This window comes from Periophthalmus magnuspinnatus, chromosome 9 (assembly GCF_009829125.3).
Source record: "Periophthalmus magnuspinnatus isolate fPerMag1 chromosome 9, fPerMag1.2.pri, whole genome shotgun sequence".
Lineage (NCBI taxonomy): Eukaryota > Metazoa > Chordata > Actinopteri > Gobiiformes > Gobiidae > Periophthalmus > Periophthalmus magnuspinnatus.
The window spans coordinates 2,985,089-3,012,881 of record NC_047134.1 but is presented as its reverse complement, the minus strand read 5'-3'; the positions used below and the strand labels follow the sequence as shown (position 1 = coordinate 3,012,881).

At 43.7% G+C, this 27,793-nt stretch overlaps 1 protein-coding gene across 1 annotated transcript; it reads right to left on the bottom strand.

Moving 5' to 3' along the window:
* Window positions 1-497: 497 nt before the first annotated feature.
* On the bottom strand, window positions 498-27,793 carry LOC117375730 (solute carrier family 12 member 2-like). Its single transcript, XM_033972042.2, has 26 exons — window positions 27,428-27,793; window positions 24,924-25,046; window positions 24,221-24,296; window positions 23,607-23,702; window positions 22,969-23,108; window positions 22,263-22,373; window positions 21,582-21,690; window positions 20,863-20,990; window positions 20,346-20,430; window positions 19,854-20,002; window positions 18,287-18,394; window positions 17,663-17,786; window positions 17,323-17,424; window positions 16,319-16,474; window positions 15,910-16,009; window positions 14,877-14,988; window positions 14,499-14,639; window positions 14,248-14,354; window positions 13,585-13,664; window positions 13,248-13,349; window positions 11,274-11,387; window positions 9,835-9,946; window positions 9,422-9,508; window positions 5,041-5,176; window positions 3,153-3,220; window positions 498-1,987 (listed from the first exon to the last, which is right to left on the bottom strand). Exons 1-26 carry the CDS (start codon window positions 27,554-27,556, stop codon window positions 1,852-1,854), a joined length of 2,931 nt encoding a protein of 976 aa, XP_033827933.1. The 5' UTR covers window positions 27,557-27,793; the 3' UTR covers window positions 498-1,851.

Here is a 27,793-nt window from a genome sequence, read left to right as displayed (position 1 = left end):
GCGGAGGAAACACGGCGCGGATCAATGACGTCACAGGAAAACTCACGTCAATTTGATTAAGTTAAATAAAAAAATAAAACAACGAATATCAAAGTAACAACAAAAAGTAAATAAAAGCATATATATATATATATATATATATATATATATATATATATATATATATATATATATATATATATATATATATATATATAATCTCAGTAGTAAATCTTTCTGAACCCCATTATGTGTGTGTTTTATTTATTATGTATTTTAAAATAATCATTTTTTTCTGTTAAGTCTTAGTCAGTTTTAACAGCTATAAGTCAATAAAAAAAAACACATTTAAAAGTATGCAAGATCATAATAATGACACATGTTTATTTCTAAAACAGTAAAATATACAATTTGTGACATAAATAAACATGTTAGAAATGCAGTTAACACAAGCATTCAAATAAATACAACATAATGTTATTAAATATAAATGGCAAAAATAATTTAAATGTTAAAAGGCAGAAAAACGTGAGTTCTGAGTCCAGCCATAAAACCAACATATACATCTGTAATCATCTACATAAAGCACAGTGGGATTAGTGTAGAAAAATATTACCTACACACTGATCATAACTTTTAATATCCCTGTTTTTATTAGAGCTGTGGAAGCTGTGGGTCAAAATTGTGATCTTTATCTGTGAAACATAAAATTCCGCAAATATGTAAAATCTGTTAAATTGTAAACATTTAAATATAAAAATCTTTAGAATTTAGTTTAATGATTTGATAATAAACACCCTGTAACACCCTTTATTTAAATCCGCCCTGTTCAAACTGTTCTAGTCGTTTCTTCTCATTGAGCCTGTGAAGTTGTATTTGGAGTGATTCATTTTTGAGTTTAATCTTTAATCCACTATTTTCAAGACGCCATTTTGTCGATCTACCCCCGTTTAACCTCCACCTGTACACACGCACTTTGACGTGTCGCGTAGTCATTTTGGTACAATTTTTTTTTTTAATGTGCTGCTCGCTAGTGTGACGTGCAGCTATCCATAGGAGGCGCCGAGAGCATGACGTGGCACACACGAGCAGAATGGGGATGATTTATTAAACTGTCCATGGAGGTTTTTTATTTTCACACTTAGACTTTGTTTTTTGACTGTAAAAACCTATAATAAAGTGAATATGGATAAGGACTTGTTTCTGGTTTAATCCATTCAAAACCTCCAGCAGAAGGCGCAAGGATTCTCTGTTTGTGCACTGAGGAGTGAAGCTGTTTAAATCAGGCTAAAAACACGCACTCCCTTCAAAGTTTGTTAAAGGCAGTTTAGCAGAATATTCATGGATGCCTTTTTCCTATTTAAAATCGCCATTTTGAGGACTTTTCACCATCCAAAGATATAGAGTCATAAATTATTCTGGTCCTAACTCTCCATTGCTCTGAACCCCATGAGCTTAAAACAAAACAGACACTGTGACAGTAAATCAATGCATTTTCAATTATTAAAAAGCTACATGTTGGTGATTAAATCTAAAAGTCCATTATAGCCCTCCCTGTGTGCCAGATGCCCTCCCTGTGTGCCAGATGTCCTCCCTGTGTGCCAGATGCCCTCCCTGTGTGTTAGATTTGTCAGACATTGACCATTATAAGTAGAAGGTGGTGGACTGGGGGTTCTCTTGTAGGTTCTTCTATAGGTTCTTTTGTAGGTTCTGTGTTATACGTAGAAGGTGGTGGCTCTCTTGTAGGTTCCTCTGTATGCTCCTCAGTAGATTCCTCTGGAGGTTCCTCAGTAGGTTCTGTGTTCCTCAGTAGGTTCTGTGTTATGAGAAGAAAGTGGTGGTTTTCTTGTAGGTTCCTCAGTAGGTTCTGTGTTATGAGTAGAAGGTGAGGACGCTCTGGTGGTTCCCGCGCACCAGCAGAACCGGGGGCAGGTCTTTAGACAGCGTTTCCAGCCAGCACATGTAGAGGGCGCTAGAGACTGTACCTTTACGCGCCAGAGGCATGCTTCTGCAGAGGGAAAAAGAGAGAGAGAGAGAGGAAGCGGAGGGGGGGCAGAGAAAAGAAGGAGAGAGAGAGTTTAGTCCATATAGTAAGCCCATTATTCGGTGTACATTTTTGTGTGCTGTGTGTTTTTAGGATGAGGTCAGTATGACATTATAACTAACATTACTGGTGTGTGATATGGAGATGATGTGATGATGAAGAAGATGATGTGATGAAGAAGAGGACCACACAAGCCATCACCTGACCCCCCCATAGACAGACCGCCTTTGGTCAGAATGTATTATCTGTCCAAGGAGGGAACGTGTGGAATAATCTCCCGCTAACCCTGAAAGAATGTCCCATTGGTAGGTCTTTCAAAGCTCAAATGAAAAACTGGTTATGGTCAAACCAAACATACTTCATCTATAGTGGAAATGTGATTTTAGCTTTTCTATAGACATACACTGCCTGGCCAAAAAAAAAGTTTCCACCAAAAAAAGGATTTTTTTCTGGCCACATTTCTTTCTCGAAGACAATGGGTCCTCACTGTCCTTCCAGTTTTTTAATGTGTTGGACAGTTCTTAACCCAATTTTAGTAGTTTCTGCAATCTCCTTTGATGTTTTCTCTGCTTGATGCCAATGATTTGACCCTTCTCAAAGACTACGGTAACATCTTTTCCGCGACCACGGGATGTGTCTTTCCACATGGTTGTGTAAGAAATGAGAAGAAACTTGTTGCAGCTGAAAGATAATCACCCATGCACTAATTATCCAATCGTACCTATTTGCTTAGTTAAATCCACGTGGCGACTTTTTTTTTTTTTGGCCAGGCAGTGTATTTGCATGTATGGCCAAAAGAATGAAGATGGTGTGTATAAAATGTCTTAATTGGGCCAAACTGACTGAAATAATGGGGACAGTGCAATGAATGGAATGTGCAATGAGTGTAGTGAGCAATTTTTATTTTGGCCCTTTTGTGACCCAAACCCTTGGGATGGAAATAATCCTTTGGCTATAATTCGGTGCATTTACATTCATGTTGTATCATGTCAGTTCCTTAGCATGCACTGTTTCAATCAAATATATATATATATATATATATATATATATATATATATATATATATATATATATATATATATATATATATATATATATATATAATAAATAAAGATGGGGGATGACTCACATGACGATGAGTTTGGCCGTGTTGGAGTGCTCCTGCAGCAGCTCGTTCAGTCGGATCTGACGGTTCGTCTAAAACAAACTAAAGGAATCAGGAACTTTTCACATTACAAAAAAAACTGATCAGTGTGAGCCACAGCTGCCCTGGGACAGCCTGTCACAGTCGCCCTGGGGGGGCGAGGTGTGGCAACAAATCTGTGAACCACCTTCTATCACCCACCCACAGAGACACATGGCCTGCCTCTGGACCATAGACTGTACATACTGTATAAATACACATAGCTAACCTGCTAGCCTCTGCATTACAAACAGGAAGTGATCATGGGCACGCTTCTGGCTCCAATTGACTTTTCATTGAAAAACTATGGCCCCTCTCTGTACCTGCTGCTGTCAGACTCGTCATTTTGGTCTTAAATGTTCATATTAACCCGCTCTACATGATCCTAGGGTTTTTATTTCACTATTGTGTCCATAAGCTAAGATATGAACATTAATAATAGACAAATCAGGGGTCTTCTTTCTCTGAGGTCACTCTCGCTAGCATTAACAACAGGTTTGATTACCTGTGTTTGCTCCCTGCTCGCTCCCTGTGGTGCGAGCCGGAAAGGGCGTTACCTTCAACAGCTTGGCTCTGGATTGGCTCTTTAGTTGTTATGATACTCACGGTCGGAATTCTAACTCGGCTTCAGAGTAGCCGCTATAACTGCTAGCCTTGATGAGCTTTATTTGGACCTGAATGCTGGGGGTGACGCCATACTCACTTAGTCCACTTCTTTATACAATCTATGGCAGTGGTCCCCAACCACCGGGTCAGGGACCGGTACCGGTCCGTTACACATTTGCAACCGGGCCGCACAAAAACAGCAAATAATTTATCAGCGACTGCATCATCTTCTCCGACATAATGTTCACCCGTCCCCCATTACGCTCTAATAAGCATGTCCGTAGATATATAATGAAAATCTTGATAGGAATCAGAAATCCTTTTGATACAATGGCAGGTATATTATATCTGTGCTAGTTATGTCCTTGTCCTCCGCGATGACGTATGATGTATAACGCATCAGACACGTCGTCCAAAAGTAGAGCCACAAGCGAGTGAAGATGAGCCAAAACAAAAGTATTTGGAGAGCTTTTTTGCAAAGGAGAAAAGGCCAACTGAGGAGCCAGAAGAGGAGACTACAACCTCCAAGAAAAAGGAAGTTAAATTTAAGAGACAATACCAGGAGTGCTACTTAAAATATGGGTTTGTCGCTACAGGTGAGTCTGCTCTGCATAATATGTGGGAAAAGCAAACAAGGCAATGAAAACTTGAAAACTGCTTTGGCAGATTGAGACTAAGCACCCTGGATTAAAAAATAAGATTTAGAGTTTTTTGAAAGAAACAAACGTGAACAAGAGGGAAAGAAGAAACAAGCACAGGGCTCCGACTGATGCAGCAGTTTGGTGAGTTGTATTTTGTTATGCACTTAACTTATTTTTGCCATATTTATCTGCCATGCGTAGAAGTCCGGTTCGTGAAGATAAAACCTACATTATTCCAGTCCGTGGTGCAAAAAGGTTGGGGACCCCTGGACACAATGGTAGCGTCTACTACCCCCTTGTGTCAATATGTTATTTCTTTGCCTGGAATGTTCCACAGTTTGACAAACAACTTTGGAAAATTGGAACATAGAGACAAGCAGGTGGCAGTCATGGGAATCGTACCATCAACTTAAATTTTTTTGGGGCAAACGACTGTCTTAATCTTGGCTGGACACAGTATCCTTGTAGCTGTTGTTTACGTGTTGTTTATCATTTACCTTTGTCTTATTGTACCTGTTGTTTACATGTTGTCTCTTGTTTACTTTTGCCTTATTATAGTCATTGTTTACATGTTGTTTTTTGTTTACCTTTGCCTTATACAGCTCCAGTTCGTTGTCTGTGATCCTCCAGGGCTCCAGAGCTTTGAGTCGTTCTGCCTCATCCTGCTGCATGTCGTCCTCTCTCAGTCTGTACGTGTCTATCAGCTCCTTAAAACTCAACTTACTGCAACAGTAACATATTTATATCAAACTCAACAAATTAGGCTTATTTCACAATGATATAAATAAATCCAAAATAGCAAAGGTGTTAATAAGCTGTGTTCATGTGTTACGTGAGGCCTGTGCTGTCTCCCCCTGCTGGTGCGTCCCTGTAAAGCCACTGTCTGTTCATGAGAGGTACATTCACTACAATAATGTGCCACAGAAGCAGCTTTGTACAGTTTGGTCTGGGACAGGTCCATTTTCAGATCTGAGTTTGGTTTGGATCCTACAGTAGTCTGATTTGGATCGTTTGCGTTCGGGTTCTAGAGTTTGTTGATGTCATAATCTCAGATGGAGTGTGGGGCCTACATCTGTATAATACAATATAACTCCACATAACTCCACATAACTCTATATTACTCTGTATAACTTTATGGGAGAGCCTCTGTTTTTAAATACATCTTAAACTTATGCTCCTCAGATGTTGATTCTTTTCATTATTAGTTTGTAATCAGTTCCACAAACTCATCATACTAATTTTCTGTCTTAAAGTCCTTTGACGACTCCCACGTCTTTGGGCTTGAATAATGGCTCCACTTTATGAAGATATTGTGAAAAAAACGAGCACAAACATGAGTTTTGTTTATTTAAACTGACAGAGAAGAGGCTGAACTCTGTGCCAGTTTTTGTTTTATGTAAATAGGCCCAATGATTACACAGATATTAACAATGAACCAGGTCATCTGCATCTGACAGTTACACAGAGAACTCCCCCTGAGGACCTGACCTCTGACCTCCAGCTCAGGTTAAACTAGAGGGATTCTTTCAGAATCAGAATCAGAATCACTTTTATTGATCCCCGAAGGGAAATTCTCTTAGTTAACAGATGCCACAACCACAGGATAGATTTAAGAATAAAAATAAAAAGTCATTTAAATAAGAATAAAATTTGTGCAATAAGAATAAAGTGTCATACAATAAGAATAAAGTGTCAGTGTTAAACAAAATAAATAAATAGATCAATCTCACAAAATCACACACTATTTACATCTATGTACAAAATGGAATATTGGAGTATTGAAGTGTTTGGTTACAGAACGGAGTTTAACAGTTTGATGGCGACAGGCAGGAAAGATTTCCTGTGTCTCTCAGTGGAGCAGCGTGGCAGTAACAGTCTGTGGCTGAACGAGCTCTTCAGATTGGCCAGCACCTCGTGGAGGGGGTGGAGGGGAGAGTCCAGAATAGTCCTGACTTTGGTCAACATCCTCCTGTCTGACACAACAGTCAGAGAGTCCAGCTCCTCCCCCACAACATGACCAGCCTTCCTGATGATCTTATTGAGTCTATTCGTGTCCCTCACGCGCAGACTGCTGCCCCAGCAGACCACAGCGTACATGATGGCACTGGCCACCATAGACTCATAGAACATCCTGAGCATCGTCCTGCAGATGTCAAAGGACCTCAGCCTCCTCAGGAAATAGAGGCGGCTCTGGCCCTTCTTATAGACTGCGTCCACGTTTTTGCTCCAGTCCAGTTTATTGTCCAAGTACACTCCCAAGTACTTGTACTCCTCCACCACGTCCACACTGACCCCATGGATGGAGATGGGAGTCACAGCCGCTTTGGTCCTCCTCAGGTCCACCACCAGTTCTTTTGTCTTGGTCACGTTGAGTTGAAGGTGGTTCTTCTCACTCCACGTGACAAAGTTGTCCACAACAGTCCTATACTCCCTCTCGTCACCACCGCTGATGCATCCCACCACTGCAGAGTCATCAGAAAACTTCTGAAGGTGGCAAGTCTCACTGCAGTAGCTGAAGTCCGTGGTGTAGAGAGTGAAGAGGAAGGGAGAGAGGACTGTCCCTTGTGGAGCCCCGGTGTTGCTGACCACTCTGTCTGACACACAGCCCTGTAAGCGTACATACTGTGGTCTTCCAGTGAGATAGTCCACAATCCAGGACACCAGGGAGTCCTCCACCTGCATCACCGCCAGCTTCTCAGCCAGCAGAGCCGGCCTGATGGTGTCAAAGGCACTGGAGAAGTCAAAAAACATGACCCTCACAGTGGCAGCCGGTGTGTCCAGGTGGGGGTAGACTCTGTGGAGTAGGGTCAAGATGGCGTCATCTACTCCAAGATGGGGCTGGTAGGCGAACTGGAGGGGGTCCTGCAGATATTGGACCCTGGGCCGTAGCTGCTCCAAGACGAGTCGTTCCAGAGTCTTCATGATGTGGGAGGTCAGTGCCACAGGCCTATAGTCCTTGGGGTCGCTGGGGTGCGGCGTCTTCGGGACAGGGACGAGGCACGATGTCTTCCACAGCAGGGGGACTCTCTGAAGACTCAGGCTCAGGTTGAAGATCAGGTGCAGAACACCACTTAGCTGAGGGGCACAGTTCTTTAAGACCCTGGGACTCACTCCATCAGGTCCTGGAGCTTTGCCAGCCCTGAGTCTCAGCAGCTGTCTCTTCACCTGCTCTTCAGTGACAGTCAGTGTGGAGGTGTCAGGAGGGGGAGGGGTGGAGCTGTCGGAGGTGTGAGCAGAGTCTTCCCCTGGAGATGGGCGGGGGAGGGGGGTGGGGGAGGCTACTGGCTGGAGATGGTAGTTGCCTGCCAGTTCAAAGCGATTAAAGAAGATGTTGAACTCATTAGCTAAGTTCACATCCCCCTCAACGCCTCTCCCTCTGGTCGGCTTGTGTCCTGTGATGGCTCTCATGCCGCTCCAGACTTCCCTGATGTTATTCTGTCGGAGTCTCCCCTCCAGCTTCCTCCCATGTCTCAGTTTGGCCTTCCTCAGCTTCACCTTCAGTTCCTTCTGAGCAGACCGGGCCTCCTCCTTGTTGCCAGCTCTGTAGGCCCTCCTCTTCCTGATTAGTATGGTTTTAATGTCCTTGGTTATCCACGGCTTGTTGTTTGGATAACATTTCACAGTTCTAGCTGGGACTATTGAGTCCTCACAGAAGTTGATGTAACTGGTGATGCAGTCGTTCAGCCCGTCCAGGTCTTCTCCATGTGGCTCTGTTAGTACAGCCCAGTCAGTCTCCTCAAAACAGCACTGTAGCATCTCCATGCCCTCATCCGTCCATCTCCTCACAGTCCTTGTTGTTGGGGGGAGGCGCTTCACCAGAGGGAGGTAAGCTGCTTTGAGGTGAACCAGAATGTGATCAGACCCACCCAATGGGGGCAGTGGTGTGGCCAGGTATGCATTCCTGACATTAGCATAACAAAGGTCTAATGTCCTTTCCTCCCTGGTGGGACAGTTCACAAACTGGTGAAAATGGGAGAGAGTCTTGTCCAAACTAACATGGTTGAAGTCCCCAGAAATCACAATGAGAGCAGTAGGGTGAACCGTCTGTATCCGGGCCACAACTGCGTGAATGGCGTCACAGGCGCTGCGAGGGTTGGCTGAGGGGGGTGTGTAGACTCCAACAAAAACAACATGAGAGAACTCTCTCGGCAAATAATAGGGACGTAATCCAACAGTGCATAGTTCCACATCAGGGCTGCAGATCCGTTCCTTTACGGTGATGTGATTAGGACTGCACCAGCGGTGGTTGACGAGTAGAGCGAGGCCTCCCCCGCGGCTCTTACTGGTGCTGGCGCGGTCTCTGTCTGCCCTGACTGTAGAGAAGCCCGCGATGGTCACGTTGTCATCTGGGACGTCTTCATGCAGCCATGTCTCCGTAAAACACATCAGGCTGCACTCTCGATATTCCCTCTGACTCTGGGCTAGCGCTGTGAGTTCGTCCATCTTATTTGCGAGTGACCTCACGTTACCCATCACGATGGAGGGGACACTCGGCTTGTACTTCTGTCTCTGTTGTTTTGCTGCAATCCTCCTCCGTCGTAGCTTTTTACTCCCTCTGCAGCCCCTGTGCGCTCGTCTTCTGCAGAACTCGGGGATAGCATGCCGGCTCTCGGTGTTTACAGCTGCTCCATTGTTTAGGCTGATCAGCTGATCTCGTGTGTACTGGAGACGCATGGCGACTTGTAAAGTTCCAGCAACATGTAAAGGAGCTATCAAAAGTCGCCAAAACCCACCAGTATGTGTTCAATATGGTTACGAATCAAGTGTCCAAAAGTAGGTAACAAATAAAAACGTAAAACAATAAAAAGTAAGAAAAAAGCAAGAAGTGGTCGGAGCGATCGTAACAGGCAGCACACGGCTCGCGCATGCGCACTCACCATGCTGATGTAAAAGTAAGATGACAGCGCTGTTAATAAGTGCATGCTGATTTAAAGTGTAAAAATCCAAAATCGCGGCGGTGGTTCTTACTTGTGCTTCTTGGGTTTCGTGTTGATGTCGCCGAGGACGATGATGTCGGAGAAGTCGATTCTGAAGCGGCTCAGCAGCATGGCCATCCTGAAAAAAATACACAAAATACATATATATTAAAAAGTACAGAAGCATCCACATCGTTATCCCTCTCATGAGAGAAGAGAGAAGAAAGAGAGGAGAGAAAAGAGACTGAGAAGAGAGTAGCTGTAGAGGGAGAGAGAGGGACAGGATGCGGGATTAGAGAGAGAACAAGAGGGAGGGAAGGAGCAGAGGAATGGGGAGAGGAAGATAGAGAGAGCCAGAAGATGGGGGTGACAAAAGAGATGAGAGAAGCAATATAAGGTGAAGAGGGTGATAGCACAGCGGGGATTAGAGAAAGAGGAGGGAGAGAGTTGGAGTAAGTGTCTCACGCCCGTCGGTCGTGGTCGATCCGGTTGATTTTTCCACCCATAAAAACACGGATTCTGCAGTCGCCCCATTTCCCTCTGTTTGTGAGAAGGTACGGGATCAGGAGAGTCAGGCCTGCACAGAGAAACAGACTCTGAACCAGGTCTGAACTGGGTCTGAACCGGGTCTAAACATGGTCTGAACCAGGTCTAATCCGGGTCTGAACCGGGTCTAAACAGGGTCTGAACCAGGTCTAATCCGGGTCTGAACCGGGTCTAAACAGGGTCTGAACCAGGTCTAAACCGGGTCTGAACTGGGTCTAAACAGGGTCTGAACCAGGTCTAATCCGGGTCTGAACCGGGTCTAAACAGGGTCTGAACCAGGTCTAATCCGGGTCTGAACCGGGTCTAAACAGGGTCTGAACCAGGTCTAATCCGGGTCTGAACCGGGTCTAAACAGGGTCTGAACCAGGTCTAATCCGGGTCTGAACCGGGTCTAAACAGGGTCTGAAGCAGGTTTGAATCAGGTCTAAACCAGAACTCAAGACTAAAGCAGGACTAAAGTAGGACTAAACCAGGACTAAAGCAGGAGTGATATTGTGTATATGTTGATTAGCTAGTGAGGTAAATAGCGCTTATCTGTTTGTAAAAAACAAAGTTTAAAGCCGTGTAAGGCCCCCGTCTATGGAACAGCCTGCCGGAGGACCTCAGGGCCGCAGAGAACATTCAGGTTTTTAAAAGCAGGCTCAAGACCCATCTTTTTAGCATAGCTTTTGATTAGTATTTATCATTTTAGTTTACTTCTCTATTTATTTAGTCTTATTTAGGCTGGCTAGTGTGTTTATGTTTTACTTACTTGTTTAGTTTTGACTTATTTTATTATTTATTGATTATTTTATTATTTATTGATTATTTATTGACTTATTTATTAGGTTTGACTTATTTTATTATTTTTAATCATTTTAGATTTGCCAGTGTTTCCTCTGAAGAGCCCTCTGCACCGGGAGCTGTGGTTGGCTGTGGCTGCTGGGCCCTGGCTCGTGGGCCCTGGAGGTTTGGTCTTGACCTCATCTCTTCTCTGGGCCCTGGGCTGGTGTCCTGTGGCTGTGGGTGACCCTGCTCCTGGTGCAGATGGTTCCTCTGGTGGCGCTCTCTCATCTGGTTCATCTTTATCCAGCCTGTTCCACTTAAACATATTTTAAATGAAACTGAGGTATTTTAACATGTGTTGAGGTGGGGGGTGGGAGTGTGTGTTGGGGTGGGGGGTTGTTTGGTTATGATTATTGATGTGTTGGGGTTGGGTTGTTGGGCTGTCGGGTGGCTGGGTGGGTTTGGTGGGTGGGACTGATTTTAATGGTTTGTAAAGCACTTTGTGTTACTTTTTTTTGTATGAAAAGTGCTATATAAATAAAGTTTGATTTGATTTGATTTGAAGTGTAAAGCAGAGACAGTTGACCTCTGACCTCCGTCGTCGAAGAGCCACCACACGTCGATGGTTCCTTTGCCTTGTTTCTTCTTGAAGATCTGACTGGACTCGAGCAGCCGCTGGTCGGTGAGGCTCAGGGGAGGTTTACTATCTGAGGTACACACAAGTACAAATACTACAGTGAGACACATGACTGCGAGGACTGAAGTCATCAATGTGTTTGTTATATTAATGTTCAAATGAGTTCAGTTTTAGTTTCAAGTGGACTAAGTGAGTCTGACGTCACCCACAGCGTTCGTCCCCAGTCAAATGAAGCTCAATGAGGATAGGAGTAATAGGGGCCAATTTGGAGCCCAGTTCCATTTTTGGAATTCTAAACTCGAACATCAAAAGAAGGTGCCTAATTTATTATAATTTAGTTATTAATGTTGATATCTCGATTTACGGACACAATAGTGAAATAAGATGATTAATACAAACATTTTAAGACCAAAATGACAAGTCTGACAGCAGCATTTCAGTAGAAAGTTATGACAGTTTTCTAATGTAATGAAACATGGCAGCTGTACGTTAGCTATATCCATTTATATATACAGTCTATGGGACAGACTTAGAAATCACAGAGATATTAACCACGTCAACACATCTGTAATCTGGCAGTTACACAGTGCACTCCACCTGACAGCTCTGACCTCTGACCTCCAGCTCAGCTTAAACTATGGACAGTTTAACGCATGTCATTTTTGTAACTTAATGAGAGGGGTGCTCTGATCACTGGAGGGATTACATCAGAGTCTACTGCAATTTGGCTGCACTACGACAATCACAAAATGGCCATCATAATTTCCACAGCAACAGAAGCTGTGATCTCTCTAGCTTTTATTACACTTCACAGGGTTAAAGGTCTCCACAAAAACATTCAGGAGAGAAAGACATGAATATACCAAAATAACACACTTCAGTTAGTATCTGAATCCTCGCTGACCATGGTTGGGCATCGTTTATTGTGACACGTTCTGTTTTTACAAGTCCTGATGCACATGGCTCTGTGGCTTTGTGGCTCTGATACCTTTTAGAATGAGAATAGGGCTGTAGGGGGCGTGGCCAATGCTCTCAACACTATTATGTATCTCTGGCTGTGTCTCAGTTCGACGGTTGTACATTTCAAAGTACCAATCGAAGTACCATTCGAAGTACTCCGCGTGCAGCCTCCATCGGCCGCAAAGGCCATGCCGAAATGGGACAGGCCTACGCCACGGAGCGTACTATAACTGCTGTTTGTGCACTTACGTTATGTCGCTTAAGATATGTCACCTAGCAACCAGGACGGCTGTTGACTAATGAGCTATACGCCTGTTGACTCATGACCTAGACATGTAAAATGGACACTGAAATAATTAAAGTTTTATTTTTAATTCTTTATTATTTCATAGAAGAAGAGTCAAGGTGTCGTCGTCGAAGCCATTTATTTCTGTGTAGACTGAAGTAAGAAATTAATCTTTCCGTTTGACTATCAATAGACAAATATAACATTCTAGGTTATTTTTCTCCCCAATTGCAGTGAGTGGGTGGTGCATGATGGGCTATAGCAGTGCGTGAAGCAGTTTGCTCGGATGCTCCAACGCTGGAAACGTAGGGCATATTTGTCCGCTGCATTGAAATGGGACAGACCTTATTGCGCGTATGTGCTCTTCACATGCACCCGACGAAGTGTACAACCGTCGAATTGAGACACGGCCTCTGTGTATCTGACCTAAACTGCACTCACAAGACTACACCTGCAGGGGGAGCTCATGAAAAACTACTATTTAAACAATTATTTATTATGAAAATAACATATATTAAACTCATGATTCACTGACTCGTTCCATATAATATTTAAAATCTGAAAAATATTTAATCGATGAATACATATTTAAATCTAATAAGACTTCGATGAACCGACTAAACAAGTATAGCACTAAAAGAGAGGGGTGTTCTGGTACCTTTTATAATGAGGAGGTTCTGGTACCTTTTATAATGAGAGGGATGCTCTGGTTGGGGGGGTTGGGGCCAGGCTCAGGGTCAGAGTTCACTGAAGTCTCTTTGGGTTTATCCACAGCCAACAGCTCATCTGCAGAAAACACATTTATTTTAAGTAGAGTGTTAAAGTAGAGTGCTAATGTACTGTGTTAAAGTACAGTTTAAAAGTACAACCTAAAATGTAGTGTTAAATTGCAATGTTGACACAGTGTTAAAGTACAGAGTAAAAGCACAGTATTAAATACTGTGTTAAAATACAGTGTAAAAAGTATTAGTAAGTAGTAGTAGTAAGTTTTGAAGTACAGTGTATAGTACAGTATTGTGACCTTGTCCCTGGATATGTGAGATGTCTAGTCCATCCTGGAGCCTGAGAAGCACCACTCCAAACTGAAGGTCGAACGCATCACTGACAAAAGACACAACATAATGTCAAACACACAGTGAGTGCCGTAGTACTATTACAACGTCCTACTGTAAAGTATAGTAGTAGTAACAGCAGTAGTAGTAGTATTCTTACTGTATAGCATTAATGTGGTAGTAGTAGTAGTAGCAAAATATGAAGTTTACATCTGTCAACTGGAAAATCGTAGCAGGAGTGAAGACACTGGCTGCTCATCCAAGCCGCTTCTTCAGTTCTTGTCAGATTGCTGGTGGACACTGCCTACACACAGCTATTGTCTCCAGTTACAGCATTTAATGGCCCTACTATTGTTCTCTTTTGTTTGCTTTGGGTCTGAGGATGGAATCATAGATCTGTGAGAGATTATGTCTCAGCCCCCAATTAAGGAAGGATTGTCTTTCCTAAAAAGAATAGCTTCTTTAACTCCCCTCTCAAAGCATTTCTTTTCTCTGGCTCATATCTGAATCTTAGGCAGAGAAAATAAATGGTAGTAGTAGTAGTAATAGTACTTCTTAGTGCATAGTGTTGAATAGTAGTGTAGTAGCAGTAGCAGTAGTAACAGTTGTAGTAGTAGCAGTAGTATATATACTGTATAGTGTTGACGTAGAGCTCTGTGTGTCTCATGTCTCCATCGCTCCAGTTGTTCTTGAAGCCCATCACCAGAGTGTTGGGTCTGAGGCGACCCAGACCTGACGCCTACAAAGGAGAGTAAATATGAGCCATATTTACACCTGACCCCTGACCCCTCCCTCACACCTGTAGCATCAGCTGTGCTCTATGCCTCACGCTGTCGGCAAGCACAGAGCTCCCTGACCCTGACCTCTGACCCCTGCCTCACACCTGCAGTAGCAGCTGAGCTCCGTGCCTCAGGTTGTCGGCGAGCACAGGAGAGTAAAACGCTTTGATGTTCTTCTTTTGGAGCCAGCGCTGACACCGGCCGTGCTCCAGAGACAGCTCCTTCAGGTTTGGACGACGACTCAGCTGTGGCACAGCAAATGTATGTGTCATAAAAATCATCAATATAAGACAAAAATACAACAGGTCTAAACCAGGTTTAAACCAGGACTATGCCAGGTCTAAACCAGGTCTAAACCAGGTCTAAATCACATCTAAAACACATCTAAAACAGGTCTAAACTAAATCTACACCAGACAGACCAGGTCCAGCAGTAGCAGTAGCAGTTACAGTAGCAGCAGTTTTAATATTAGTGGTACCCACAGTTCTGACGTGTCCACAGATCATGAGCCCTACGTTCTTGGTGAAGGAGTTGACGAGGTGCAGCAGAGCAGGACGAGAGTTTGGAAAACCAGCCAAAACCAGACACTGGGGCCTGAGAGAGGGACAGGGGATTATAAAGGCTAAACCAGGACTAAACCAGGACTGAACCAGGACTAAACCAGGACTGAACCAGGACTGAAACAGGACTAAACCAGGAGAGAACAAGGACAAAACAAGGACTGAACCAGGACTAAACCAGGACTAAACCAGGACTAAACCAGGACTGAACGGAGACTAAACTAGGACTAAACCAGAACTGAAACAGGACTGAAACAGGGCTAAACCAGGACAGAACAAGGACAAAACAAGGACTAAACCAGCACTGAACCAGGACTAAACTAGGACTAAACCAGAACTGAACCAGGACTGAAACAGGACTAAACCAGGAGAGAACAAGGACAAAACAAGGACTGAACCAGGACTAAACCAGGACTAAACCAGGACTAAACCAGGACTGAACGGAGACTAAACTAGGACTAAACCAGAACTGAAACAGGACTGAAACAGGGCTAAACCAGGACAGAACAAGGACAAAACAAGGACTGAACCAGGACTAAACCAGGACTAAACCAGGACTAAATCAGGACTAAACCAGGACTAAACCAGGACTGAACCAGGACTAAACTAGGACTAAACCAGAACTGAACCAGGACTGAAACAGGACTAAACCCGGACGGAACAAGGACAGAACAAGGACTGAACCAGGACTAAACAGGACTAAAACAGGACTGAACCAGTATTGAGCCAGGTGTAAACCAGGACTGAATCAGGATTGAGCCAGGATTGGGCTGACCCTCCACAGGCTTAAACAAACTCATGAGTGTGTGGTTTCACGACCCTGTGACCGCAGCAACACAGCACAGTGCCTCCTCAGTGCTATTGAAGCAGTGGCTGTAGGTGGAGCCACTGCTCCAACAGCAGTGGCTCCACCTACAGTTTGATGTGTGTGAGATTGTGCCCTAGTGGTACAGACCTGAAGTTCTTGATGTGCTCGGGGACTCCGGTCAGGTCCAAACAGTGCGTCAGAGCCTGGTTATAGATCAGAGCCTGAGTGGACGAGCCCCAGTTCACATCTGCAACACAGAGACAGAGTGAGTGTGTGCATCTATCTGTCTGTGGAGTTTAATTTATTACACAACGACAGAACTGATGTCACCTGGTCTACATCAGACCTTAACCAGGTCTACAATTGGTTTACATCAGGTCTGCTTCAGGACTGAACCTGTTTCACATCCAGTTCAGAGCCGGTATGGAACTGGGCCAGACTTGGTTCAGAGCTGGTTTAAACCTGGTTCAGAGCTGGTTCAGTCTTGGTTCAGAGCTGGTTCAGACCTGGTTCAGACCTGGTTCAGACCTGGTTCAGACCCGGTTTTGGCTCTGACCTGGTTTCTTGTATCCCACGTAGACGTACAGTGCGAGCACAATGAGCAGCGTGACGAGCGCCGCCCACCAGTTGATGATGAACATGACGCCGCAGCAGAGCACGGCTCCGGCCAGAGACACCCACATGTTGTAGTACTTAAAGCTGGGGCGCCACCCTGAGGACAGACACAGAACTGAGGCATGAGAATCAAAGGTCAGGTAAGTAACGTTTTCATTTTAGTCTTGGCAAAAAAAAACTGTGGCTTTAAGTAGATTTCTAGTTTATATTGTGTTGATTGTAAATAGCAGTTTTGATCTAAAATAGTTTAAAGTGGACCTATTATGCTAAATCGACTATTTCAGATCTTTTATCCATGTTATAGTGGTTTCATCTCATTGAGCCTCGGAAGTTGAATTTGGAGTGATTCATGTTTGAGCAATCTTTAAGCGCTTATTTTCAATTCCAGATACTGAGGCATGTAGACGCAGTATCCTGATTTATCAAACTGGTGCTGTACTGAGCATGTGTGAACTGAAGTGACAGATGCAGCAGCAGCAGCAACTTTCTGAAAATTACTCAAACTTCTACCAGGACTGTTACCTGGGATAAAAATCATAACTAGTATAAGGTTTATAACCGGAATAAGGTTCATAACTGGGATAAGAATCATAACAGAATACGGATCATAACCAGGATAAGGCTCATAAATGGGATAAAGATCATAACTGGGATAAGGATCATAACAGGGATAAGGATCATAACTGGGATAAGGATCATAAGATATGCCTTTATTGGTCCCACAGTGGGGAAATTCCAGGAAAATCAGTTGCACTCCTCGTCAGGGAATCGAACCCCGGTCTTCCGCGTGACAGGCGGAGATACTGGCCACTATACTAACGAGGACTGGTACCGGGAGACTTGGGTTAACACACCGGTAGTTTTCATAAGTAGATTTTACAAATCATGTCCCCTTTTAAAATAATGATGTTGTTTTTCAGCAAGACAAGTGTGAGTGTTTTGGACCTGGAGAGTTGGCGAGAGACGCATGGAACACAGAGAAGTTGATGAGAGCGTATGAAGCCAAGAAGAAGTTTGAGATGATCGGAGCGATGATGTTCAGCTCAGCTACAGGAGAGCAACAGGAGAAGAAAGGTTAGAAACACCAAGAAACCAAGCAGGACTAAACCAGGGCTAAATCAGGGCTGAACCATCGTTAAACCAATACTAACCCAGGTGTAAACTAGGTCTAAGGCAGGACTGAACCATTAATGAACAAGGGTTAATCTAGTACTAATCCAGGTCTAAACTAGGTCTAAATCAGGACTGAATCAGATCTAAACCCGGTTTTGTTTATTGCTCTCACCGATGAGGATGAAGGCCAGTCCAATGCAGAAGGTGAGCACATATCCACGCAGAGGCTCGTTGTTTTTGCCGTAACCTTTGGCAAAAACCTCCAGACCGGGGTAAATGTTGTCTTTGCACAAGGCCTGACACACGAAAAGACAAACAAACACATATGTAAAATGGCCTACATAACTCCATATAACTCCATATAACTCTGTATAACTCTATATAACTCTTTCGGAGATCCTCTGTTTTTAAATAAATCTCAAACTTGTGATCCACAAACATTGAACCTTCTCATTATTAGTTTGAATTGGCTCCTCAAACTCGTCATATTAATCTTCTGTCTTAAAGTCCTTTGACGACACACGTCTTTGGGCTTGAATAATGGCTCCACTTTATGAAGAGATTGTGAAAAAATCATGACTTTTGTTTATTTAAACTGACAGAGGAGACAATGAACTTTGTGCCAGTTTTTGTTTTGTATCGATTGGTCCAGGAATTACACAGTTATTAACCATAAACCAGGTCATCTGCATCTGACAGTGACACAGAGAACTCCGCCACAGTGTAGTATCATTTTGACCCCAGTCCTCAGTGAAAAGTTGAGAGTCCAGCTCAGAGCTGCAGTTCTGTGTTGTACCTGGAAGACTTTGGGGGCGCTGACGAGCGAGGCCAGGGCAGAGGACAGAGTAGCAGAGAAGATCCCAGCGGAGATCAGGGGCCCGAACGCCGACACCAAACTCATCACCTGGAAACGAGCATCACTCATGAAGAAGCTAAAACTGTACTACAGAACCTTTCTGATGGAACATGACCAACCACATCACCTAAAATAAAGGCTTATAAAGGTTTATTTTATCTCACTACCTGCAAACCAGCATGTGCAAACTAAAGCTTCATCAAGTAACTTTTTTGATGGAGCATGACCTCATCACCTGCAAACCAACCATCACCCATTGAGAAACTAAAGGAGCCCTATGGAATTTTTCTGGTGGATGGTCTGACACTCTCCACGGAGATGCTGTTGCTTCGTCTGAAATGTTCCACAGCATGGTATTAACTTATCTATCTTATATTTATTCAATTGCGGGCATTTTTATTGCCACAAAATGTAATGGTGTCACCAGCTTGTCTCCATGGAGATTGCAAAGCTCTATGCTGTTTGGTGGAACAATCCTGAACTAACATTTCCATGGAGGAAAGCTGGTTTCAGACCTTTACCTAAAAACAAAGAACACATGAATTTAACTTTAGAGCTTGAACACATTTACTAAAGTAACTGTATCTTAAGTGCTGATCTCCACTGAGGAAGGAGCCTGTTTTCTGATGACATCATCTACATTTATCTGGGAATCTACATAAATTTGTCTGGATTTTTTGCAGTTTTTTTGGTAATTTGTAACTTTTCAGACACTTTTTGAGGCAAAAATAGAGGACTATCACAGTGTGTGACGTATCAGCCAATAGTGCATCTGGGAATATTCTCGTGTCAACTCAAACCCCGCCCACCTGTTCTGCAACTTTTGCTGTTCACCCAACCATGAGCAAAGATGTGATCCGCGGGGCGTGACATAAAGCTGTAGTGGTGCATCTACATTTCACATTTACTGTGGGCTTTGTTTTTCCAGACTCATTGTTTGTCTCTACCATGGCTCTATTAAAAACATTTCTGCACTGTATTATCTTTCACAGCAACTTTACAAACGTAACAACCGAGACCAAAAGTGTCCACAAAGGAACCCAACAGAGAAATAATTAGCTTGTGAGCTGTGTGAATATTTGCTATAATGGCATCATTTCAGCAAATCTTAAACTACACACAGCAGTTATTAGTTGACACAAAAGAATACGGCTTTGTTGTCCATGTTCACCGTCTTCTCACACTCGTGTTATTCTCACATGAAGCCGATCTCCAGCTGCTGTTTCTTTGTATGAACCTGCGCTCTGATTGGTTGACGGTCAAAATCTATGGCACCCTATTGGTATTGACAGATGCACAAACCAGGTCTAAACCATCACTAAACCAGGTCTAACTATGGTCTAACTACTAAACCAGCTCTAACTACCCTAGTCTAAACCCTGGTCTAAACCCTGGTCTAAACCCTGGTCTAAATCCCACCCTAAATCCCGGTCTAAACCCTAGTTTAAACTCCGGTCTAGACCCAGGTCTAAACCAAGACTAAACCCCGGTCTAACCTGTGTCTCACCTGAAAGTCGTTCATGAGTCCGTACTGGCAGCCTCCCTCTCTGCAAATGGAGAAGTCAAAGCCCAGAGAACAGGCGGCGTCGGTGCAGTTCACTGTGTCACTCACAGTGTCATTATGGTCCCCAGTCGCATCCCGTACGATACAAGAGCCTGCAACAGAGGACCGGGTTAGACCGGTTTAGACCGAGTCAGACCGCGTTACATTGGGTCAGACTGGTTTAGACTGGGTTAGCCCGGGTCAAACCAGGTCAGACCGGGTCAGAGCGGGTTAGACCGGGTCAGACCGAGTCAGACCTGGTTTAGTCCTCGTTCAGTTCACCTTCTATCCTGGTTAAGTCTTGATTTAGATCTGGTTTGGTCCTGGTTTAGTTCTGGTTTAGTCTTGATTTAGGCCTGGTTAAGACCTGGTTTAGTCCTGGTTTAGTTCTGGTTCTACAGCAGAGGACACATTTACATTTACTTTAGCTTAGATATGTTTTATTTATGTTTTCACCTGTGGAGATGGCCACGGCAACATACGTGATTCCAGTGATGAGGATGGCCAGGAGGGTTCCTTTGGGGATCGCAGACTGGGGATCCTGTAGGAAACATAAGGTATGAACTGCATCCTCTGCTCCTCTGACCCTCTCCTCTGCTCCTCTGACCCTCTCCTCTGACCCTCTCCTCTGCTCCTCTGCCCCTCTCCTCTGCTCCTCTGCCCCTCTCCTCTGCTCCTCTGACCCTCTCCTCTGCTCCTCTGACCCTCTCCTCTGCTCCTCTGACCCTCTCCTCTGCTCCTCTGACCCTCTCCTCTGCTCCTCTGACCCTCCCCTCTGCTCCTCTGACCCTCCCCTCTGCTCCTCTGACCCTCTCCTCTGCTCCTCTGACCCTCTCCTCTACTCCTCTGAACCTCTCCTCTGCTCTTCTGACCCTCTCCTCTGCTCCTCTGACCCTCTCCTCTGCTTTTCTGACCCTCTCCTCTGCTCTTCTGACCCTCTCCCCTTTGATATATTGGCTAAGGCGTTACTCACACTGAGGTCTCCTGAGATGTTGGCTCCTGCCAGGATTCCTGTTGCTGCAGGAAAGAAAATGGCAAAAACAGAGAAAAATGTCTCGTCGCCTCTGAAGTCTGGACCCAGGTTCTCCAGGAAGATGGCGGCTGTTCCAGAGCCAAAGAGAGTTTAAGTTAGCATCAACTTTTAAATCTAAAACAACCACACTCCGTATTCGAGGTCTTTAAACTTCAGGTGGCAACTGCAGTTGGGTAGAACAGGTCAGAGCTTGGTTATTGAAATTAGAGTGTTTTCAGCTCTGGTTTAGTCTTAAAGCTACACTACGTAACATTTCACCTTGTCACCATAGAAATATTGTTTTGCCGAGAATGTTCCATAGTTTGGTATTAAAGTATTGAGGATTTATTCAATTGCAGGTGTTTTCATTGCAAAAATCTCTCAAAAAGGAATTCTTACGGTGAACGTGCTCACTTCTCCACAGATATGACCTGTAACCTGTGGTGGTGTCACCTGCTTGTCTTCATGGCGATAGCTATATTTAATACTATTCATGGGTTTCAGCTTCCTGTTTACAGGCAACATTTTGAGGACTTTTTCCCATTCAAAAGATAACATTGGCTCTGAAACCAAGGGATACCGTGGAACATTACAAGAAAAAAGCTGTTCGCATTATCTGATTCATCATCGTCTTATTAGAATGATCTGTTTTTCGGGGGTATTTTAAAAACAAGACTGACTGTTGTATCCGAAGAATCCTTTGGGCTCCTTGCTCTTTGTCGGTATAAACGTCCCAATGAAGTAGTTGACGATGGCGGCGAGCAGGATGACGAGAAGCACGATCTGAGCCTGAGAAGAGAGAGACGGTATTACAAGATCCACTCACACAACAAATAAGACTAAAGACCCAAGAGCCAGGAGCCAGGAGCCAGGAGCCAGGAGCCAGGAGCCAGGAGCCAGGAGCCAGGAGCCAGGAGCCAGGAGCCAGGAGCCAGGAGCCAGGAGCCAGGAGCCAGGAGCCAGGAGCCAGGAGCCAGGAGCCAGGAGCCAGGAGCCAGGAGTCAACACCTTCTACACCTAAGACTAACGACCCAAGATCCTGGACTCAAAAGCCAAGAGCCAAGAACTAACACCCAAGACTCAGCTGTGTATTGTCTGCATCTAATTATAAAGTGTTTTACTGTCAGAGAATCAGGAGGTGTGCAGTTAGCTTTACCGAAAGTTGTGAAAAGTGCTTATCCCTCATCATGGTAAATAATTAGGATGCTCTGAATGCATGAGGTAAGTAAGGAATAACTTTGGACCACTGCAAATGGTTTAAAATGAACTTCTTTTTTTAAGACAGTAAAAAACAGTGCCTTTAAACTGCCTCTCGGGGGTAAATAAAGTTACACTGACTGATTGTCTGCACTAAATAGTACCTTGGCCTCCCACTCCATCCCGGCCACAGAAATGCCCAGCAGCAGAATCACTGTGAGCGTCCCCACAATTCTGATGTCGTTCAGCTCATCGGTCATCAGAGCGTCAACATCCTGAGGGAAAAAAGAGGTTATACATTTAAAACTAAATATACTACACCAAAAATACTACGCCCAAATACTACAACTGCACCCAAACACGGAACAAGAACACCTAAAAGATACACCCAAAATACAGAGCGTCTACATCCTGAGGGGAAGAAAAGAGGTTATACATTTAAAACAAAAAACTACACCAAAAATACTACGCACTACACTAAAAAAAAAAAAATACTACCCGCAAATACTGCACCCAAATATCATCCTGAGGAGACAAAAAAGGTTATATTTATAACCAAAAATACTGCACCCAAATAAAAGACACAGAGTATCTACATCCTGAAGTGAAAAAATAAATTATACAACATTTACTACCAAATACTACACCCAAATACTGCACCTAATACTACACCCAAATATACACATCCTGAGAAGAAACAGCTTACATTAGACCCAAATATGGGACATCTGCACCCTAAAAACTACACCCAAACACGGGACATTTGGTTGTGTTCATTTAGCAAAACAATACAGATGGGATGATTCATAAACTATAGCTTTGACCAAAGTAAAAACCAACAGTACATGGTGCGTTGGAGGCTGTTCTTACATTGAGCATCTCCACCACAGTTTCGGCAAAGCCCACCACGTACATCGCCACGGCAACAGCATTCGCAAATGCAAAAATGAGACCGATGGAGCCTCCAAACTCTGGGCCCAGACTTCGGGAGATCAGGTAGTACGCCCCACCTGCAACAACAAGGACAAACCACCTTAAGATGTGGTGCTAACGGTCAGTTAGGGCATTTTTTTATCTGTACCAGGACAGAACATTAACCAAGTGTCATAGGAGAGAGGCTGGTGCCAGGTTATGAACGCTAACTGGCAGATTGGCAGCCTCACTTCCATCAGTTTGCCCCAGGGCAGCAGTGGCCACAATAGTAGTTTAGCACCATCGAGTGTAGAGTGAAGGAATGCATTTAATTATAAAGCAACTAGAAAAGTGCTAAAATTTATTTGATTTTTGATTTGATAATTAACCAGGAATGAACGAGGACTGAACTAGGACTAAACCAGGACTAAACCAGGACTAAACCAGGACTAAAGCAGGATTAAAGCAGGAATAAAGAGGGACTAAACAAGGACTGAACCAGGACTAAACCAAGACTGAACCAGGACTTGACCATTCCAGTAATATGAGGCTAACCCTGTTGTATTCATATTTCTGCTATATTTAGTCCCTCTGACCTCCTCGGACGAAACCGTTGGTGGCGATGGCGGACGTGGACAGTCCAGTGATGGTTGTGACCAGAGTGGCCATGAAGATGATGGCAATGGTCAGGCCTGGAACACACAAAGAGTCTTATTACAGGCGTGGGGGGGGGGGGGGGTCTGAAGCACTGTTACTCAAGTTAGACTTTAATCTGAACTTTATTTTAACACAATCTGACCATAAAGAACTGATCTACAACAGGTGAGCTGATTTGTGCCGTTAAACAAGTCCCTCTCAAATAACATTACAAGAAGCTAGATAGCTAGTTTTTTTTTCAATTAGTCTCACCTTTTGGTGAAAAATCAAACTCCTAAACAGGACCATTGATCACAGGCTCCTGAAAATGTGCTGTTTACATCAATTTGGGATATTTTTCTTAGATTTTAGACTATTTTAAAACTTTTTTGCAGTGCTTGTTAATGTGTGCATTGTGTTACTGTGGTGTGTAACTGCTGCACATTCCACCATAGACATGCGGGCAGAACTCCCCCAGAATGATGTCACTATAAAGTGTCAATAGCGTGTGCAGTTACATGAAACTTAGTGTGTTATAGATGTTAAGTGATGTATGTCCAGGTGAAGTTTGTACCGATTCCAGCCTGTCCCACGATCCAGGACATTCTGATGAAGAGCATGACGCCCCAGATGTTCAGCATGCAGCGGATCTGAAAACACAAAGTTATGAAAATGTGAAACTAAAACTCACTTTGAGACATTAGGTTTGGATTTGCGGATCACGGTAATGTTTTTATCTCCTGAACAGTTAGTAAAGACCATACAGTTTGGTCCAGTCTTCCCTGTTCTTCAGTCTCCCTCTAATCCTGCTTCTGTGCCACAGCTGCCCTGGGGCAGACTGACTGAGATGTGGCTGCTGTTCTGCGCCTACAGCCTCTGACTAAACACAGAGTTACAGCACATTCACATTGACAAGTCTCTTGCCAAAGGACACAATGAACACATAATGTTAGGTTGGTGTGTTATTTTCCCGTCTGGGCCTCTGTGATGCCGCACACACAACACAAATATCTTCATCATATTGTTGCGTTGAGCTGCTCTAAAACACATACGGAAAGACCTTTTTATAACAAAGACCCTATATTCATCATGTGTTTAAAAAGTCTAATCATAAATCTAAAAATTGTTTGTTTTTAGTTGCCGCGCTTTTTGCCAAACTGAGAGAAGTGTTTTAGACCTCCGCCTGCGTCACTCTGCAGGGAGCTTGTTTCTACCTTTCCATTTAGTGTCTGTATAAAAACACTAATATAAAGTCAAACTCATGAGACTGGACTGACCAGAACTCCTTTGACCCATCCGAACTTCACCATTCCTCCTTTGGCCTCTTTCGCCGCCAAAGCCGCCGCCTCCTCCGCTGCAGACGGCTCGTCTCCATTGGCCAGTCCCTCCTCAAAGGGCTCCTGTCGACCAATCACAGATGAGTGTTCAAATGACCCAATCACAGACCAGAACAGACACAAGGTCAGTGTATGTTTATACTGGACATTTAGAGCAGCACTGGCTCTGCCCAAAGAGAGTCTGATGTGTGAAAAAAATCATTAACAAAATTTAACAAATCATTAACAAGATTATTTCTATTTTGCTAAATGCCACAATGTTTCATCACTTTCTTCAAAGTGAGAAGTTTACACTTTAAACAATTTGTGAAAACCAGATGATGATGTCATGTCTTTGGAAGCTTCTCATTGGTTTATTGACAACATCTGAGTTCATTAGAGACACACCTGTGGATGTATTTGACGCACACCTGAAACACTCTGCCTCTTTGTGTAACATCATGGAAAAGTCAAAAGAAATCAGCCAAGATATCAGGAAGAGAATTATGGACTTGCACAAGTCTGGTTCATCCTTGGTGCAATTTCCAGATGCCTGAAGGTGCCACGTTCATCTGTTCAAACAATTATACACAAGTATAAAGACCATGGGGATGTCCAACCATCAGAGCCTCAGGAAGGAGACGGGTTCTGTCCCAGAGATGAACCAAAAGATCAAGCCCAGAACTTTGTGAAGATGCTGCTGAAGCTGTAAGAGTGTGTCATTATTATGTCATTATATGAGCTGAAAGGAAGAAGCCATTACTCCAAAAGAAACATAATAAAGACAGATTACAGTTTGCAAGTGCACACAGAGACAAAGACCTGATTTTTTGGAGGCATGTCCTGTGGTCTGACCAAACTAAAATTGAACTGTTTGGCCATAAGGAGCATTGTTACATTTGGAGGAAAAAGGGGGAAACTTGCGCGCCTGAGAACAACATCCCAAGTGTTAAATACGGGGGTGGCAGCATCATGTTGTGGGGTTGTTTTGCTGCAGGAGAGACTGGTGAATTTCACAAAATAGATGGCATCATGAGGAAAGAACATTATGTGGAAATACTGAAGCTGCATCTCAAGACATTAGCCAGAAAGTTAAAGTTGGGCTCAAATGGGTCTTCCAATGGATAATGACCTGAAGCATAGTGCCAAACTGGTTACAAAGTGGCTTAAGGATAACAAAGTGGATGGGCAGAACTGAAATGTGGAGTAAGACGGCCTACAAACTTGGCTAAGTTACACCAGTTCTGTCAGGGGGAAGGATCCAAAATTCCTACTAACTACTGTGAGAAGCTTGTGGAAGGAAGTCCAAAACATTTGACCCAAGTCATACAGTTTAAAGGCAATGGTGCCAAATACTAATAAAATGTATGTAAACTTCTGAGTTTGAAGAAAGTCATGAAAAATTTAAAAAAAAAATCTTTCCCTCATTATTCTGGCATTTAGCAAATACAAATAGAAATGTCTTTTTATATAGTGTATATAAACTTCTGCTTTCAACTGTATTAATAATTTGTTAATACAGTTTTATATTTGGAAATTAAGAGATAATATTTCAATCATGTAACAGTCCATTTGAGATTAAAATCTATAGAGAACTATTGGTTCAGACTAACCCAGCTAAACCAAGACCAACTCAAAATGAAAATTAGGACTAAACCAGGACTAAAACAAGACTAAACCAGGACTAACCCATGGTGAGGACTGACGCAGAACTAACTCAGGTCTAACTCAGGTCTAACTCAGGTCTAACCCCGTTTTAACCCCAGTCTAACCCAGGTCTAACCCAGGACTTGTGTGCAGAGTCTGTGGGTGTAATTGAGCTTTGTGTGAGCTCAGTGTGACGTCACAGAGAGATGAGAGGAATGTGTCCCGTCTGAGACCCCAGGACCTTGAACACACCACTGTCACTGGACTTCAAGTAATGTTTGGTCATTTCTGAAGTGATTTATATAAGCTATATTTTATTTAACTTATTCCTCCTTATTAAATTAGGAAAATGCCTAAAGAACATGACTTTTTCTCTAGTTGGATTTGTAAAACCAATTTGTGAAGCTGTAATAAAACAAATAGGCTCAATGTAGTTATAATTTCAGCACTCAAATGAAAACCAATCAAATCAACATCATATTAACAGTTTATTAATAACCTAAATGTCACGCCTCTCTATTTTGATACTATATTTTACAGTGGAGCTAGTTCAAGTTCATCAAATACACAGTCATCAAGGACACAGTGTTAATCGTGTGAATATTATTATTTACTGTAAAAGTTCACTCTGCTGAAGAGTTCGGCCTTTTCACTCACAGAATCTTCCAGAAACATCATTTATTCCGCTAATATAAGGTATTAGCATTAGCATTAGCTTGTATTAGCTCACGAAAATATTCAGCTTTTTCTTCTATGTACATAAATATAACTACGATTTAATTATGATTCTCTTTACAAAGACTGAAGATATCACTCACTTTGTCCAGCTCGTCGTGGAGCTCGGACAGCGAGGGCCGGGTGAGTTTCTCCCCGAAAGGTGCGGCGGTTTGGCGGTAGAAGTCGATGTTGGGCACGGCGTCGATGGTGTTGTGTCCGAACGTCCTCATGTAGTACGTGTTCGAGTGCGAGTCCGAGATGTGGGACACTCCGGAGAGATGCGTGTGCCCCGTGCCCGTGGAGTGCAGGCTGACCGAGTCACTCTTCACATGGTCCGGCTCCAGGAACACATCAGGCGGCGCCCCGAGCTCCGGGTCCGAGAAGCCCACGACTCGGAACCGGCCCCGGGACTCGTCTGGAGGCCTCACCGCTTCAGGGACCGCAGGAGCTGGAGAGTAGACCGGGAC

Coding starts and splice junctions, on each gene's coding strand:
- LOC117375730 (XM_033972042.2), bottom strand. CDS start 27,556: ATGAGGACGTTCGGACACAACACCATCGACGCCGTGCCCAACATCGAC. Junction 22,374..22,968: donor CTGTGGTGGAGATGCTCAAT/GTAAGAACAGCC, acceptor TTTTTCCCTCAG/GATGTTGACGCTCTGATGAC. Junction 13,665..14,247: donor CTCTACGTCAACACTATACA/GTATATATACTA, acceptor GTCTTTTGTCAG/TGATGCGTTCGACCTTCAGT.